Raw genomic sequence first — 16,901 nt, 5'->3', positions numbered from 1 at the left:
TGCTTTCAGTCCCTGACTCATAGACTTCCTATTTTGTGACATCCAGACAGATGGTCTACCATCTCTATAATTGCCAGTACTAAGTCTAAATTTTCAAAGTGAAAAGAGACCCAAATTAGAGGTAACATAATCTCTTTCCAAGAGAACATTTAAATTGGAAATTATGCAACACAACTGTACCAGCAATTCTGGAGATACAAAGACAAATAGCACAGTGTCTTCCCAAAGAAAAACAGTCCCAAGGAAAGAAAGCATTGAAGGAGAAGAGGTGTTTCTTAAAATGCACCGTGTGTTGCGGCGCCTGGGTGGCTCAGTCAGTTAAGCGTCTGCCTTCGACTCAGGTCATAATCCCTGCTCAGCAGGGAGTCTGCATCTCCCTCTCCCTCTGCCCCTCCCCACCCCCTCTAGTTCTCTCTCTCTCTCTCTCTCTCTCAAATAAATAAATAAAATCTTTAAAAAAAAATAAAATAAAATGCACTCTATGATAATGATGTGGATGCAACATGAATCTGGGCCTGTTTGGACCCAGATCTTTCCTTTTCACATATACTAGTATTTCTTCCATAAAGAGTACAGTTTGAACAATGTAGTGAAATAGGAATGATTTGCTCATAACCAGTTTATGTTAGCTCCCACCCAAGGGCATAGCACCTTATTGGGAAAGGTACCAAAATATACAGAAGATGGTCCTCTCATCAAGAAACATAAAATATACCATTTGGACCAAAGGAAGAAATTTAGGAACAGTCCAGAAAACTAAATTAAATCAAATCAAAATGATCAAACAGTAGAGGAGGTGTCCCACAATAATGGACTAAAACTTAAATCTCAGTTGGAGACATAATAACTAAGAAGTTTATGATCAAGTTTTCTAAGGTTCACAAAATCTATCCACTGATTATTGGAATATCAGACTATTAAAACAACTCCCTAAAGTTTGGAGCATAAATTTAAGAGCAAAAGAAAGAAACTTTACTCAGCTCATAGTATAGTTATGAAATGCAGCCTATCAAAAGAAATTCAGGAAAAAAATACATAAAAACTCAAGGAAGGTCTGGATAAACTCATAAATGAATACACTTACAAGGGCTTTTAAGCAGAACTGGATACGTCTGAAGCTAAAGACACAGGTGTACCACAGGACTGACACAATAGAATAATTCCTATATTCTTGTAATCTAACATTTCCACAAAAAACCCCAAGAGAGACAGATTACTCCTTACTTATTTGTAAGATGTACATGATGCACCATGATTGCACTCTTATTCTGATTATGATAATATCTCAACATTGTACATAGAATACTGTGATTTCTATGTCTTATCGTGTGGTGATTAGTTACAAACTGATATAATAGGCTGCCACTGGGAAAAGCCATTTTCAAAATTTAACTCTTTTCCAAACTGTAAAATACTAAGTCCATAAGAGCAGAAAAATTAATGGCATTTGACCCAGAAATTTACCATCTTAATCTAATAAAACCCATAATTGACCAAACCAGATTTCATATTCAATGTATTCAATGACCCTTCAGGATTCTATGTTAATGTTAAAAAATACAGAAATTTGATGTGCTAAGGCAGGACACACTTAGAATGTCTTGCTAAAAATAGTCTCATATCAGAGTATCACCTCTAATCCACAAAAGAATCTGCCCAAGAGATTTCAATAACAAGAGGCATATTGTAGGCATTTCTGTCCATCAACAAATCTAACAAATTGATTAAAATGCCAAAGGGACAAAGGTGAAAGCAAAAACAGTGCAAAGACGGCAAGGGACTCACGGCAGTCTTTCTCGTCCGTTCCATCTGAGCAGTCTCTGACGTGGTCGCACCTGTATTCGTTTGGGATACATTCACCATTGGAGCATGTAATTTGATGGCTTGAGCATGTTCTCCCAGCTGTGAAGGTGAAAAGATATTACTTTATAATTATTGCCAAAGACAGACCAATCCATTGACATTTACCAAAGATGAATGAGGAAATTTGAAAGCAAAGGCAAGAGAGTATATTGAACATAAAGTTCATAGGCTCAGAAAGCAGTTACCCAGCTACACCAAGGGAGACAGCTCACAATGCAAAAGCAAAGATATTATCATCAGGGTATTATCAAAATGCTCACAGAATCGGGACACCTGGGTGGCTCAGTCAGTCGAGCATCTAACTCTTGATTTCAGCTCAGATCATGATCTCAGGCTCCTGAGACTGAGCCCCAAAGCAGGGGCTCCACACTCAGCATAGAGTCGCTTCTCTCCCTCTCCCTCTGCCTTTCCCCCCGAACCCCCACTCCCACTCACCCAGGCACGCATGTGCTCTCTCTCTAAAATAAATAAATAAAATCTTTTTAAAAAGCTCACGGGATCACATCAACACTCAAACATGTTAGTGTAGACAATTATTAACATGTGTGGAGAATACAATATAGATTGAAACCTACATGGTAAAAGGGATGAATGAAATAAGAATTTTGCAGATATAGGTAGTAGTCAGGGATCGGTAAGGTTCCCCCTCATTTAATACTTGTTTAAACAAGGATATATGCCAAAGGGTTATAACAGTGGATATTTCTGAGTGAGCCTGCTTCTCTCCCTCCCACTCTCCCTGCTTGTGTTCCCTCTCTCGCTGTGTCTCTCTCTGTCAAATAAACAAAATCTTTAAAAAATAAATTAAAAAAATAAAAATATGGGTGATATTTTCTTTAGTTTATTATATGACTCTCTACATCGAATGTTTATCAGTTTTATAAACAATTTAAACTAGTTTGTTTTTATCCTATGTTGATTACAGTAGGTAAAAGCAAGGCATCAGTAGTTTATCAAATTTGCCTCTAGACACAACAGATCAAATCTAAGGAATTGATGCTGCAAGCATCATGTGAATGCTACTCTGTAAGCCTGGGGCAGAAATTATCATGGGATTTTTCAACTGTCCACATAAAAAGAGAACATTTGGGGAATGGGGAAAATGTGATAGACTGAAAAAAATCATAATCATCAAATGGAAGAAAAAATTTTTCCCCTGAATTTTTACAGAGTTTCCTATACTTCTATATAGTAAAGATACTTAGGTTCAGCAAAATTTGGTTTTCTGATGAAATTATGTATCTGTTAAGCGGTGTGCCATCATCTCAACTTAAGAAAAACCTTTTCTAAAAGAAAAGTGGAGGGGCGCCTGGGTGGCTCAGTTGGTTAAGCGACTGCCTTCGGCTCAGGTCATGATCCTGGAGTCCCGGGATCGAGTCCCACATCGGGCTCCCTGCTCAGCGGGGAGTCTGCTTCTCCCTCTGACCCTCTTCCCTCTCATGCTCTCTATCTCTCATTCTCTCTCTCTCAAATAAATAAATAAAATCTTTAAAAAAAAAAGAAAAGTGGATAATCAATCACAGCTTTAGAGCTGACACTTGAAGATTCAAACATATAAAGGTTACCATGTTATGATAAGACATTAAAAACTATCCATAATTACCACCCTTTTCCATGCTTAATTGATTATACCTTTCACGTCTTCTTGTTCCTTCTGTTTAATAAAATGATCTCATTATGAATGTGTTATGTAATTCTTGAACAGCAAACAAGACTTTTCCAATTTCTGACACTCTGACAGTATAATTTCATGTTTTCTCCCAGTACCTTATATTAATAAAATTAGAATGGAACAACTTTTCTAGAAGTCACTTAAATGTCTGAGTTCCGCCCAAAGCCGACTCAATTTTGTCTAAATTAAGGCTAAAAAGATTAATACTTCCTCATTAAATTCCCTATAATTGACTTAAGTATATATTGCCAATTTCCACATAAAATTAAAGAACTTTTTTTATTTCCAAAAAAGCCAAGTCCTGAGTATTTTCAAACAAAATATGAAGAAAAACTAAATCAAGTGCCAATATTATTTTAAGTATCTTGGCTTTCTTCTTAAACTGAAGCCCAAAGCAATTCTCTATTTTGAGCTTAAGATTTCAAAGGGGTTTATTAGGGAGCATTTAAAAGCTCTTTCAAACATAGAGAAATGATAAATTAAAATTACATGGATCCATCAACCAGTCTGATGCTAGGATTCACTTACTCACTCATTACATAAACATCTACTGAGGGCCTATTACATGCCACGAGGTACACCAACAGTGGGAATACAATGATGAATGAGGCACAGTCCCTACCCTCAAGGAGCTCATAGTTTTCTATGAAACACTTCAAGAATTAATTAGAAAACAATATAGGCACCCAAGGAACTAATTATAGAAGGATCAGGAAGGAGTGCCTAATTCACTCTGAGGTAAGAGTGTGAACAGGGACAGCTTCCTTTAAGAGGTAACACCGCACTGGGTCTTACAGGAGAAGCGGCTAGAAGCTAGGTCAAAAGGAAAGGACTGTCTAGCAACAAGCATTCAGGCAGCATGCACAGAGGTCAAAGAAGGCACAGCATGATATGCCCAAGGGAATTACAAGCACTGATGTGACCCCACATGGCAATTTCAAGGCATGAATGGCCAAGTAGTAGACGTGGAAAAATAAGCACCGGCCGTATCTTAGAAGCCACTGTAAACCATGTTAAGGAGTTGGAGCTTTCTTCTTGGGGTGATACACACCAAAGAGTTTCAGGGTTTTAGTCAAATCTTTCTAGTATCAGTGTCAGGGAGAACCTGAGGAGGCATAGGACTAGAGGCAGGGAGGCCACTCCGGAGGCTGCTACAGTCACCCAGATAAGAGATTGCTGGCAGTAACGACATAAATGGGAAAGAGGTGAACTTTGGAGGTGTTAGGCCAGAGTTGCTGACTAAATATGGACAGAAGAATCAAGAATAATTCCAAATTTCTAGCTGTAGTGCCTAAGAGATTATGATTTCCTTTCCTTGCTAATTGATTACATCTTTAATGTCACTGACAGCCATCTTTATATTTCCTCTAATAAAATGCCTTCATGATGAAATGTGTCTTAACATTCTAGATAAACAAGGAAAATGGCCTTGATCTGCCTATTTCTAAAGTTTGAGACTGATATTGTATTTTCTGCTAGTGTCTTATAGTCAGTTTTTATTTCTATGAAAAGATAATTCACGTGGAACAGTAAATATAGAAGGAAAAACCTGGTCAGGGGAGATTATTAACTCCACTTGGGACACCTTGAATTTGAAGCATCCTGGAGATATCCAACAGGCAGTTGAATATACAAGGCTGAAGTGTGGGCAAGAAATCTGGGTCATAAGCATAGATTTGGGTATCATCAGCCTATCCAGGGTTTTTGAAGTCATAAGATTGGTTGAAATTATCCTGGAAAAGTGTAGAGTGAGAAGAGTTGCTAAGTGCAGGGCTCTGAGCTCACGGGCTGGGCAGAAGAGGAAAACAAAATGGAACGATCAAAGCAATTCAGAAAAGAACCAGGAGACTGAGGAGTCATGGCAGCCAAGGTAGTAGTGTCAAGGAGAGAGTGACTGTCAGAGTCAACTGCAACAGAAAAGTCCATCCAAGGATGAAAAAGGAAAAGCGTCCACTCTACTTGACAATCAGGAGTTCTCTGGTGACCTTAGTGAACGTAATGGTGGCACAATCTGTAGCTAAAGGATGTCTAACAAAGAATTTTATATCATTAAATATCCAAGAATTAGGGGCACCTGGGTGGCTCAGTTTGTTAAGCATCTGCCTTCGGCCCAGGTTGTGATGCCAGGGTCCTGGGATCAAGCCCCACGACAGGCTCCCTGCTGGGCAGAGAGCCTCCTTCTCCTTCTCCCTCTACCCCTTCCCACACTCATTCTCATTCTCTCTCTCTCTCTCAAATAAATACAAAATCTTTTTTAAAAAATGCAAGATTTACCTTTTGAAATCCATTGTCATTTAAAATGGTATGTAACGTTGCTTATAAATTACTGTGATAAAGTTTTCTCCAGTCTCTTTTCCCAAGCAGTTCTCCTTAGGAGTTTGTATCCCCTCTGCAAAGTATTATTATTAGCAAGGGGTCATCCACTACACTGTATCACAATCTACCACTCAGCTTTCTTCCTACTTTGTGTGGGAAGCAAGAGAAAATGGAACCAAAAGTGGCAAATCTAGCCAAAAGATAAATAACCCATCATTCATTAATTCATTCAGTACCCATTTATCAAGAACCTACTATCTGCTAGACAAAATAACAAGTCTTAGGGATGTAAGCCAAATAAAGCATAGTCACTGCTCTCCAGAGATTCACAATCTAGTCCCATCCTGTTCCCACTGAGTACTCACTATCTGCAGGTCATCCCTTCTTTCCCCTAGAACCTTTGAGGGCCTAGAGAGAAAATAGTTTTGGCCAGATAGATTTCCTACAAACAAAGGTTTTTTCCTGTGCCCTACTATGCCTGACAGTTTTAATTCCACCATTCAGTACTTCTGAGATACCATCCCCCATCTCCCTCTTTCAGATCTGGTCTCCCCTTTTGCCATTCCACCTCACCTGGACATGCCATGCTCCTGGTTGGCCTTGATGAGCTCCCATCCACACCTTCCTCGGGATTTCATTTGTCACCACCACCACCCTCCACGGCCCTACATAGTTTGCTAGTTTCCCCCTAATTACTTTGTCCCAAATATCACCATCCCTTTGCTGGAAGACCCCATGACCAACACTGACAAGCCCTAACAGGCTGTTTAAGTATACAGTCTTCATTTTAAGTTTAAACTAAAGTCGAACTCATGGGTATTTTGAGAATTCTCTTTCTCAAAAGACCCTTGGCCTGACTGAAAAGAGTTCACACTCAATGCTGGACTCAAAAGTCCTAGGCTAAATTCCAAGCTTTATAAATGTATCCAGGACCTACTGAAGGCCACGGAATCTCCACTGCTAGTCATATAGTGACTAAACAAGTTCTCACATGAAGTAGTCATCAAAAACATCTGTTTCTTCTTTGATCATTGTGGGCAATGACTGTAAAAATGCCAACAGGATCTTGGCTGACATCTTAAAACTCAACACAGAGTGATGATAGATGTGCATGATTTGTGGGATGTGCATTTAATGAAACAGAATGTGTGGGAGGTTCAAAGTTAATTGCCCCGCAATGATCAGAGCTAGCCTCTTTTTACAGGACAACTAGGGTCAGGAGCCTGAGATCGTTCCTTATAGTCTGATATCTTCTCTCCAATTTCCATCTCAGTCCAACCTGAACTTCTAAAAGGTCTTTGGTTTTTTATTTGGGGGTTTTTTGTTGGGGGGTATCATTTTAAACACACACACACACACACACACACACACAGGGAAAGGATATCATGTTCTCTCCTCTAGATCTTCAAATTAGGATTATAGGGATATGAAATCCAGGACTTCTACAGCCTTCATGCAATCACAAAAAGCCAGCAGGCTGAAGACGGGAGAGCAGAAAAGTGGGAGAAAACGGGCTGATGTTATTGAACTGGGAATTAATCAACCCTGGAACAACCCTACATTTAGACTTCTCATTGTGTAAGATAATAAATTCCCCTTTTGCTTAATTTTTTGAAGAGTTGTGTTTTTCATTCTTTGCAGCCAAATATATCCTCATTGATACAGGAATAATTTTAAGGTATAAATATCCTTAACAGAGAAAGCAAAAGAATGATACACACGGCATATTTCTCATAGGCTGCCATCTTACATTTCCCCAAGATGACTCTCTCATCCAAATTATTTAAGCTCATTTCAAACTCTTTTTCCAGTTTGAGCCCAAAGAAATTAGAATTTAAGAGTTTCTTCCAGTTTCCCGTCCTGAAACCCCTAAGTGTCCAGGAATGCAGCAGCTGCCAAGCTCCTCCTGATCGCTGCCGTCTTCCTTCTTGTTGCAGCTCATCCTTGCAGGCTGTACCCACAGTCACCGAGGCAGCGACCAACACTGCCTCCAACAGACCTAGCTATGAGCTCCATTTCCACTTGATCAAAAAGAAGATAGTTTAATACTGAGGCCGAAGGGATAGAAGGTTTCGATGCAGAGTGCACTGCAGGAGCAAAAGGACCCATCCCGCTGCCAACCACACAAATGAAGACCCCACCCATAGATATCAATAAATGTATCCTAGACGTACGATCCCCTGTCCAGTAAGTTCCAACTCAGCATTTAGAAATCATCCCATTGTTATTGCATCTGTAACAGGTTAGATTTTAGGTTCCCAGGGGGCCAAAACAAAATCCCTCTATAAGCACTTACGACAATGCTGATGTTCATCTGAGCCATCCTCACAGTCCTGGTCACCGTCACACTCCCAGAAGTTAGGGATGCATAGACTTTCACCCTGACATAGGAACTGGTCTGACTTGCAAGAAGGAGGAGCTAAAACAAACCAGAAAAGGACTCATTATGTCAAACATCCACCCTACTATGCCAACAAGCAGTGCTTATTTCAAAAGAATCTATGTCAACTCCTGCTTAGTATATTTGACGGCAAATAGTAAACAATTCTATACAACAGTCTGTGGACTCTAATCAGCATTCAATGCCAAATAATCTCAGCAATGACCTCACAACAAACTGATGATCCAAAGCAACACAAAAATACAAATAAAACAAACAGCCAAAACACATCCATAGAAAGCCATGACAAAAAAATATTAAATTTTAAATTTAAATAAAAATTAACCATGAGTTATTGTTAAATTATTTGAAATGTTTTGTAATAACCAATTGCAAAGCATCATGATGAATTGAAAAAACATAAGACTTGGAAAAGAAGACCCAGAATTGAATAACTATTATTTCTACAATTTTCTTGCCTTAGGATCTTTGGCAGGTTCTCTGAGCTTCCATTTATGCACCATGAAACCGGGACTGTAGTTACCTCATAGTTTGCTAAAAAAATCAGTTAAATAGGGGCACCTGGGTGGCTCAGTTGGTTAAGCGACTGCCTTCGGCTCAGGTCATGATCCTGGAGTGCCTGGATCGAGTCCCGCATCGGGCTCCCTGCTCGGCGGGGAGTCTGCTTCTCCCTCTGACCCTCCCCCCTCTCATGTGCTTTCTCTCTCATTCTCTCTCTCTCTCTCAAATAAATAAATAAAATCTTTAAAAAAAAAAAAAGAATGTTAAGAAAGTTTAAAAAAAAAAATCAGTTAAATAATGTATGTGCAAGTGCAGTATAATGTTAGTTGCTATCTCTATTGTCATTGTTATCATTGCTATTGTCATTGTTCTGGAACATTGTTATTACATTTTACATTAACAATATCTAAGGAGATGTTGGTGTAACTATTCACTTATTCCTCTATCCCAGAACACCCATTTCTTGCTTTTCTGCTCCTAGTGTTTAACCTAAAATGAACTTGGGAAGCCCAGAGGAAGCGAATGGATAGCACATAACCATGTCTCTACAAATAGAGCTGTTCCCTTGCTCAAAATGTGATTCACAGACTGGCAGCATTAGCATCACGTGGGAGCTTGTAGAAATGCAGAATCTCAGGTCCCACTCCAAACATGGATGCAAAGCCTGCACTTTCAAGCTCCCCAGGTGCTCCATTTATGCGTGCATGAAAGTTTGAGAAGTACTGTACAGACCTATTCCCCATCCTTCTCTCATTTTCAAATGCATCATGATCCAAACGACACGTCAACGTTTGTTCCGTTGTGTCACCAGATGGCCAACAATTCAAATTAATTTTTCACCTGATTTCTTGGGTTTTGGATGATAACCCTTGTCTTTCACAAATCAGAATGAATGAAATTGCAGGAGTGCAACTGATCACATACAGCCAGCTAAGAAACCAACAGATGTTAAGGGTTGGGATTTGTGCAGGAAGGAGGCCTTTAATGGATGATTTAACTTCACTATGCCTCTGTTTCCTAATCTGAAACCTGTCTCAGAATACTGAGAGAACTAAATGAAGAAATAATGTAAAAGTGATTTTATAATTAAACTTTGGTTTACAATACTATTGTGCTTTCAACTATAATTTTTTGAGGTTCTGAAAAGTCCAATGGATTTCATTCTTTTTTTAAATTTTATTTTATTTACATTCAATTAATTAACACATAATGTATTATTAATTTCAGAGGTAGAGTTGAGTAATTCATCTGTTGTATGTAACACCCAGTATTCATTACATCACGTGCCCTCCTTAATGCCCATCACCCAGTTACTCCATCCCCTCACCCCCCTCCCCTCCAGCAACCCTCAGTCTGTTTCCTATGGTTATGAGAACTGTAATGTTTCTTTTTTTAAAGATTTTATTCATTTATTCATGAGAGACAGAGAGAGAGAGGCAGAGGGAGAAGCAGGCTCCCGAAAAACAGGGAGCCCGATGTGGGGCTCGATCCCAGGACCCTGGGATCATGACCTGAGCCGAAGGCAGACGCTTAACCATCTGAGCCACCCAGGCGCCCAAGAACTGTAATGTTTTTTAAATATAAAACCACACTAGCCTCTTCTGTGATCTTTTTGTGTAATTCACCTAACTTACACTACATCCTCTATACAAAAACAGACTCTTCCTTGAATTACAAATCACAGTTGGTGCACAAAATTTCCAGAGTAAATAATCTGAAATAGGGTTATAGGCTTCAGAAAACTACTCACAAATTTGTTTCAATATCAAGGTCATGGGCTAAGAGTTAAGACAGAAACTGATGTGAACTGAACCCCTTCCTCAAAAGGGACTAACAGAATGATTAATGCCATCAGTTCTCTTCAACCATAGAGATCTCAAAAGTGAGCCCAGTCCTGAATCTATCACTAAAGGCACAACGTTTTGTCTTTGGTACAGCTGGATTCACCACGAAGCACTTCTGTTACTTGAAATAGAGCTTAGCCCAGCCCCTCCTCACTTACGGCAGCCAATTTCATCCGAATCGTCCAAGCAGTCTCTGGTCCCATCACATCTCCAGGATGCAGAGATACACTGCCCATCTTCACAGCGGAAATGCTCACTTCCACATTCTGCAACTCAACAAGCAGAAGAAAACCAGTTGAAAAACTTACCCAAACAGATATTTAACCAAAGAAATACAAATGTTTTATAAAAATGAAAAATTATTCAATGAATGAGTCATCAAAGGAATGTGAATTATTTAAAAAATTAGGAAAACATTTTTATAATGAATACTGTATTATCCATTTCAGAGTCTGCGGGAAGAGGTCATTTCTGTACAAGGTTGACTAGAGTGTACCTTACTGTAACCAATCTAGAAAGAAATTTGACAGCATGTATCTTGCTTTTTTAAGAGTGCTTCTCCTCAGTTCTTTTATTTTTAAAGATTTTATTTATTTGTCAGAGAGAGAGAGAGTGCACAAGCAGGAGGAGCGGCAGGCAGAGGGAGAAGTAGGCTCCCTGCTGAGCAAGGAGCCCGATGCGGGACTCGATCCCAGGACCCTGAGATCATGACCTAAGCTAAAGGCAGATGCTTAATTGACTGAGCCACCCAGGCATCCCTTAGTTCTTTTATTTTTAGGTATTTTTTCCCCTAAGGAACTAATCAGAGAATTAGACAAAGATTTATGTATGAAGATTTTAATCACAATATCACAATAAATTGCAAACTTTCTAGATGTTCAATAATAAGAAAAGGATAAAATTTTCTATCTTTATTTTGACATATTAAGAACTCATTAAGATGGTTATGTAGACCTTCTAAGTAATTTAGATAAATTTATAATATGAGGATGTATAATTTTACCTATAACAGAATTACATATGGAGAAAAAAAGTGTAGAAAAAGACCAGAATGTTAATGGTGGTTATCTCTGATAACATCATGAGTAATTTTCATTTGCTTGACTGTGCTTTTTTATTTTTTTCAGTTCCCTGTCCTTTATTTTTTTAAGTGCCCTCTTATTACTAAATCATATACAGCAATTTATAGTTCTTCATTCTTAGATTCAAACCAATATTTTGGCTTTTTGTTTAACTACTCTGTAAGATACCAGATCTGTCAGCTCATCTCTGCAAACAAACAAAAAAACTTTTTTTAAGCCAAAGAAAACAAACAAAAAAATCTCTGCACCCAACCAGAGTGCACAAATTTGGCCCCCAAAGTTACTACATTCCCAAGTAGCAGTGATATCTCCTAGTGATACCAGAAAGAGAACATAACTTAAATACGTTCATTTCGTTCAACCAATATATCCAGCAATTTTCCTAGGTCTCCCCAGGGGACTAATTTGGCAGTTGGAAATCCTCCAAGTTTCCCCAAATATTTGACCAGTGACTTCCCCGTGTATTATGTGCCAAGTAGGAAATTTTTTTAAAGAGAGCAGCCAACATCAGCCCAACTTGGAGAAGACTCAAAATTATTCTTTCACAAGCCCAACGTGGTAGAGGAGTAATCTGGGGGGTTGGAAGAATACACTTATTTTCCCCATGTATTTAAGCAATCATGCTAAATTACCTATTTCAGTTATTGGCTAATTAACCCAAAATTAGGTAAATACACAGATCGATTATCTACTCCTAAAATAAATAAACAACGTGCTATCCTGACTTGTGTAAATGCAGGCATATCAACAGCATGACATAAACATAGTTAAGTGATCTATTCCTAGGGGATATAGGCTACTTTGTTCATGGAATGTTCAAATCTGATTGTCTGGTAGTGACATCCTGATTTATAATGTATGCTGCAAATGGTCAGAAACTTCCCTTGGCTAAATGGTGGTACCGAGTGGTACAGGAATACGTACACCCAAATACCTTCTATAGACTAATGCACGATGGTGGTTGGTGGTGCAGGTCTGGGGTTGGTGGTGCAGGTCTCTTATCAACTACCTTTAAAACACAACAACCTCCCTTGCAAAAATGCCCCTAAGGAATGTACAAATTCACTCTGGAATCCCAGAACTTCTCATTGGATTTTGTTCTACAAAGCAATATTTCCATGGGAGATTAGGGGCTTTGGAGGTTTAGCTATTAACACAACATATATTAAATCACTTTTATCAATTAGGTCTATTGTTAGTAATCCAACATAATACATTCATAAGTTCAGTACATTTGTCTCCCTTAGTATCGAATAATTTCTGGTTGAAAAATTATGACAATCTACAGGTCAGTCTACTTACAAAGAGTTTCATATTGCTATGAAAAAAAGAAAAGCATAAACTTAGAAACTGAGTAGAGAGAAGAAAATAAATTCTCAAAACAATTTATTGCCAGTTATAACATATGTACAATTCTTAAGCAACTTTTATTACAAGTCAAGTTTTCTTTTTTATTTTTGCTAAAATATGAAGTTAAACACACCATAAAAAGAACAGAAAATAGATACCCAAAAGTCATTTTTTAAATTATTTCAAAGCCAATTACATAAAACACATAAAAAATGAAACTGATAGGGGAAATTTTTCAATTAACTCTTCCTAGTTAGTGTTTTTTCACATTTGATCTCCCAAATATTCAATTATCTATAGTAATGTATCAAACTCGATTTACTCAATGTATCAACAGATCCATGATAATTCATCTGTCAAATTCACCTTTTCAATATTCCCTTCCATGCCTGTTATAACTCCCAAATGACTACTGTTTGGAAATACCTCTCCAGAAAAAACAAACTGATTGCTGGGTGGCCTCCCAGCACTCCACTGGTGTCAGAAGCCTGTCATTCATTTTATTATAAAGGGAGTATGTGCTATTTAAAAGCAAACTACTAGTGAAAAGCTCTGGGTCACATCTAATAACAATTGCAGGTGCCCCTGATTTCAATTGAGCTGTATGCACTGTATTTGTTTTGTTTTGTTTTAAATAAGTAGCCTTTACTCTCAACCCCACCAAAGGTATCTACACCTTATTGTTAATAATTTGAAGTCCAAAAAAGCAGGGAGAGGGATTTCATACACTGGAGCTAAACAGTTTGTGGAGAAAAAAAAAATCTTAATAGAGCAAAATTAAATTTTTTTTTCAACAAATGGCCTCTAAACATCCATACCCAATCAATCCAGTTTTAACCTAGAGGTAATTTTGCAAACAATAACTTTCAGAACTTTAAAATACTTTCCCTCTAATAAGAGCCAAGGAAGAAAACATCATAATCCACACTGAAATAAAAATCTTTTGTTAAGGGGCGCCTGGGTGGCTCAGTTAAGTGTCCAACTCTTGATTTCAGCTCAGGTCATGATCTCAAGGTCGTGAGATTGAGCCCTGCATCAGGTTCCATGTTGGGAGTGGAGCCTGCTTAACATTCTCTCTCTCCCTCTGCCCCTCCTCCCTCTCTCTCCCTCTCCCTCTCTCTGTCTCTCTCCCTCACCACCCTAAAAAAAAAAAAAACTTTTGTTAAGAACCAGGCAGCCATTGACAAGAAACCATTAAGACCAAATGAACACCCTACTTCCTCCACATTAGCCCTGGCCTTTCCAAGAATCAAAATAGATGGTGCAAAGATGAAAAATACTCATGTGGCACATAAATGGCATGCACCATTCCAAGCATTTTGCCAACTTCAGGTCATTTAATTTCCATAACAACCCTATGAGATAGATGTCATTATTATGAACATTTCACAAAGAACTTGAGACACAGAGCAGCTTAGTAACTTGCCCAAGATCAAACAGCAAACGTGCAAAGATTTGGACCTAACAGTTCTAGTTCTGGCACTTGTGCTATAATGACCACTGCTCTGGTTTCCCTTACACCAAAGAAACAAAAAAGAGAAAGCAAAAAGGAAAAGAAAAAGAAATTATTTCACCAAGCTCAAGAATGAATGTAAAAATTTGACTTTTTTCCAAAGCTGCTATCCACATTAACTGAATTCGTGAACTAGGCTCGTGTGGAATCCATACCACCCCATATGCTCATATAATTCACATAAAAATTCTTGGGCTTGGGGTGCCTGGGTGGCTCAGTTGTTTAGCATCTGCCTTCAGCTCAGGTCATGATCCCAGCGTCCTGGGGTCGAGCCCCATATCGGGCTCCCTGCTCAGCGGGAAGCCTGCTTCTCCTTCTCCCTCTGCCCCTGCTTGTGTTCCCTCTCTCGCTGTCTCTCTCCCTCTGTGTCAAATAAATAAATAAAATCTTCAAAAAAAAAATTCTTGGACTTAGGAAAATTTGCTACAATCCAAAGCAACCCAGGGACATCAAAAAAAGAGGTTCAATCTCTTCAAGAAAAATTATATTAGACATAGGAATAAACTTGTTTTCCAACCTTATAAAGCCCCAAACTGGAGAAGAACAAGAGTAATCTTTTCTTCATAAAGAGCTATATCCCAAGCTTTCTGGTCTTAGTGTTGGACTAAGAATGTGTTAAGATATTAGAGAAACAGTTAATGCCTACAGGAAGGAAGAAGTCATTTGTTTTTCCAGCACAGGGAAGAGTACTGAATTAAGTACACTACTTCTGTATTCTTTACAGCCTCTAGCACAGCGCTAGGCTCATGTGGGATAGTCAATGCATATTCATCGGGTAATGAAATTTCCTCTTCCTAAAATTCAGCCTCTTGGTATCATTATATATATAAAACCATTATATACATAAGACCATCAAGGCAAACTATAACACTTTATTAAGACTTTGTTTGCTATCTCAAATCCACAGAAAGGAAAATGAAATCTGGAATAATTTGAAATTACTTGAAAGAGGAATGCCCATAAGTTTAAAAAAGAAGAAGAAAAATACTGAGTCACATTAAAAGGTTTGATTCTTTTACCCTTTTCTAGTGAGAGTTTCTTTTTTCTCTCATAAATTCTTTTCTCAAAAGAGAAAGGCAAGTCGTAGTTAATGGAACATTGTCCAAAGTTAACAGAGTAAGGTAATTTTGATGGCAAATCCTATTTTCCTGTTAGATCCTCTTAACATGTGCTGGTCCTTCCAGACACTTGGTCTACCTGAGGAGGTGCATGTGCTCTTTTTTAAAGATATGTCATATTAAATTACCTGACATTTTAATAGTCCTACATTCACTGAGCTCAAAGAAGCAAATGTAACATGAGGCAATCCCTTAATTCATCCATAATTCTTACTTCACTTTTTCTGTACTTGATTTTTATTCCCTTGACATACTTTTGATGTTTATAAGTTGGGTGATGATTCCCTACAATTCTCACACCTTATCCACACCAACAAGGCCTGTTACCTTCAAAGACTGAGAGTCACTTGCTTATTTCCAAAACTTTACACTGCAGTCATGACAGCCAAGCGTGACAAATTGTGCAGAAGACCCTGCTCTGCCTAATATCAACTGGTGGAATAGTCAAGGGCTCGACTGATGGAACTGAAACAAGACATATGCAGCAAACTAACCTACTACTCTCTTTCTGTGCAATATTCTAGCTGCCTGGTTTTCCTAACAGGTTGTCAAATAGGAGGCCAGAATTCTTTTTTTATTTTTCTTTAACCCAGTTTACAAACCACTAAGTTGACTTTTTTCCAAATTACTGTTTCAGAGCCCTGATGTCTGATTAAAGCAAACCAACATTAAGAAGACGTTTCAGGAATTTAAGGACTTGGAAGCAAAACTCACAAAGCCACTTGATGAGTGATCATGTACACACATCATTTAAGCGCAGTTTAAAAAAAAAAAAAACAAAAAGAATATGATATCCGATTCACTGATTCACTAAAGCCACAAAAAAAATTTATACCTACTCTGTGCAAAACATGGTTCTAGGGCTTGTGGAAGAAACAAAGAAAGTTAAGATATGGCCCTTTTTTAACAGAGCTTACTAATTTATTGGGGATAAAAGTTATTTATATAATATAAACTAGCCATGTATTTTAAGTGTTTTCCATAGATTTCCTCATTTATCATCACAACAACTCTGTGCAATAGTATTAATAGCCCCATTTCATAGATGAGGAGACTGAGGCTTGACCAAATCTCACAACTAACTAGTAAGCAGAGGAACAGGGATTCAGACCTAGGTAGTCTGGCTCTGAAGTTTTGCCATATGACTGTAGATGATTTGGTTCCAAATATGCAGCACAGACAGTAAGAATCAACTTATCTCAAGGAGAAAAAAACTAACACCACAAACTGGAGTAATTAGA

At 38.2% G+C, this 16,901-nt stretch overlaps 1 protein-coding gene across 1 annotated transcript in view; it reads right to left on the bottom strand.

Moving 5' to 3' along the window:
* Positions 1-16,901, bottom strand: part of LRP2 (LDL receptor related protein 2) — a 195,337-nt gene that overhangs the window by 150,040 nt on the left and 28,396 nt on the right. The window contains exons 2-4 of the mRNA XM_028123757.2: positions 10,756-10,863; positions 8,148-8,270; positions 1,786-1,902 (exon numbers count right to left, since the gene is read on the bottom strand). Coding sequence (XP_027979558.2) covers positions 1,786-1,902; positions 8,148-8,270; positions 10,756-10,863 — 348 coding nt within the window. The remainder of the gene's footprint in view (positions 1-1,785; positions 1,903-8,147; positions 8,271-10,755; positions 10,864-16,901) is intronic.

The sequence above is a fragment of the Eumetopias jubatus genome, unplaced genomic scaffold, assembly GCF_037043125.1.
Source record: "Eumetopias jubatus isolate StellerSeaLion01/CBP00866 unplaced genomic scaffold, mEumJub1_p1.0 scaffold_3, whole genome shotgun sequence".
Lineage (NCBI taxonomy): Eukaryota > Metazoa > Chordata > Mammalia > Carnivora > Otariidae > Eumetopias > Eumetopias jubatus.
The sequence above is the reverse complement of the archived record's forward strand: the minus strand, read 5'-3'. Positions and strand labels throughout refer to the sequence as shown.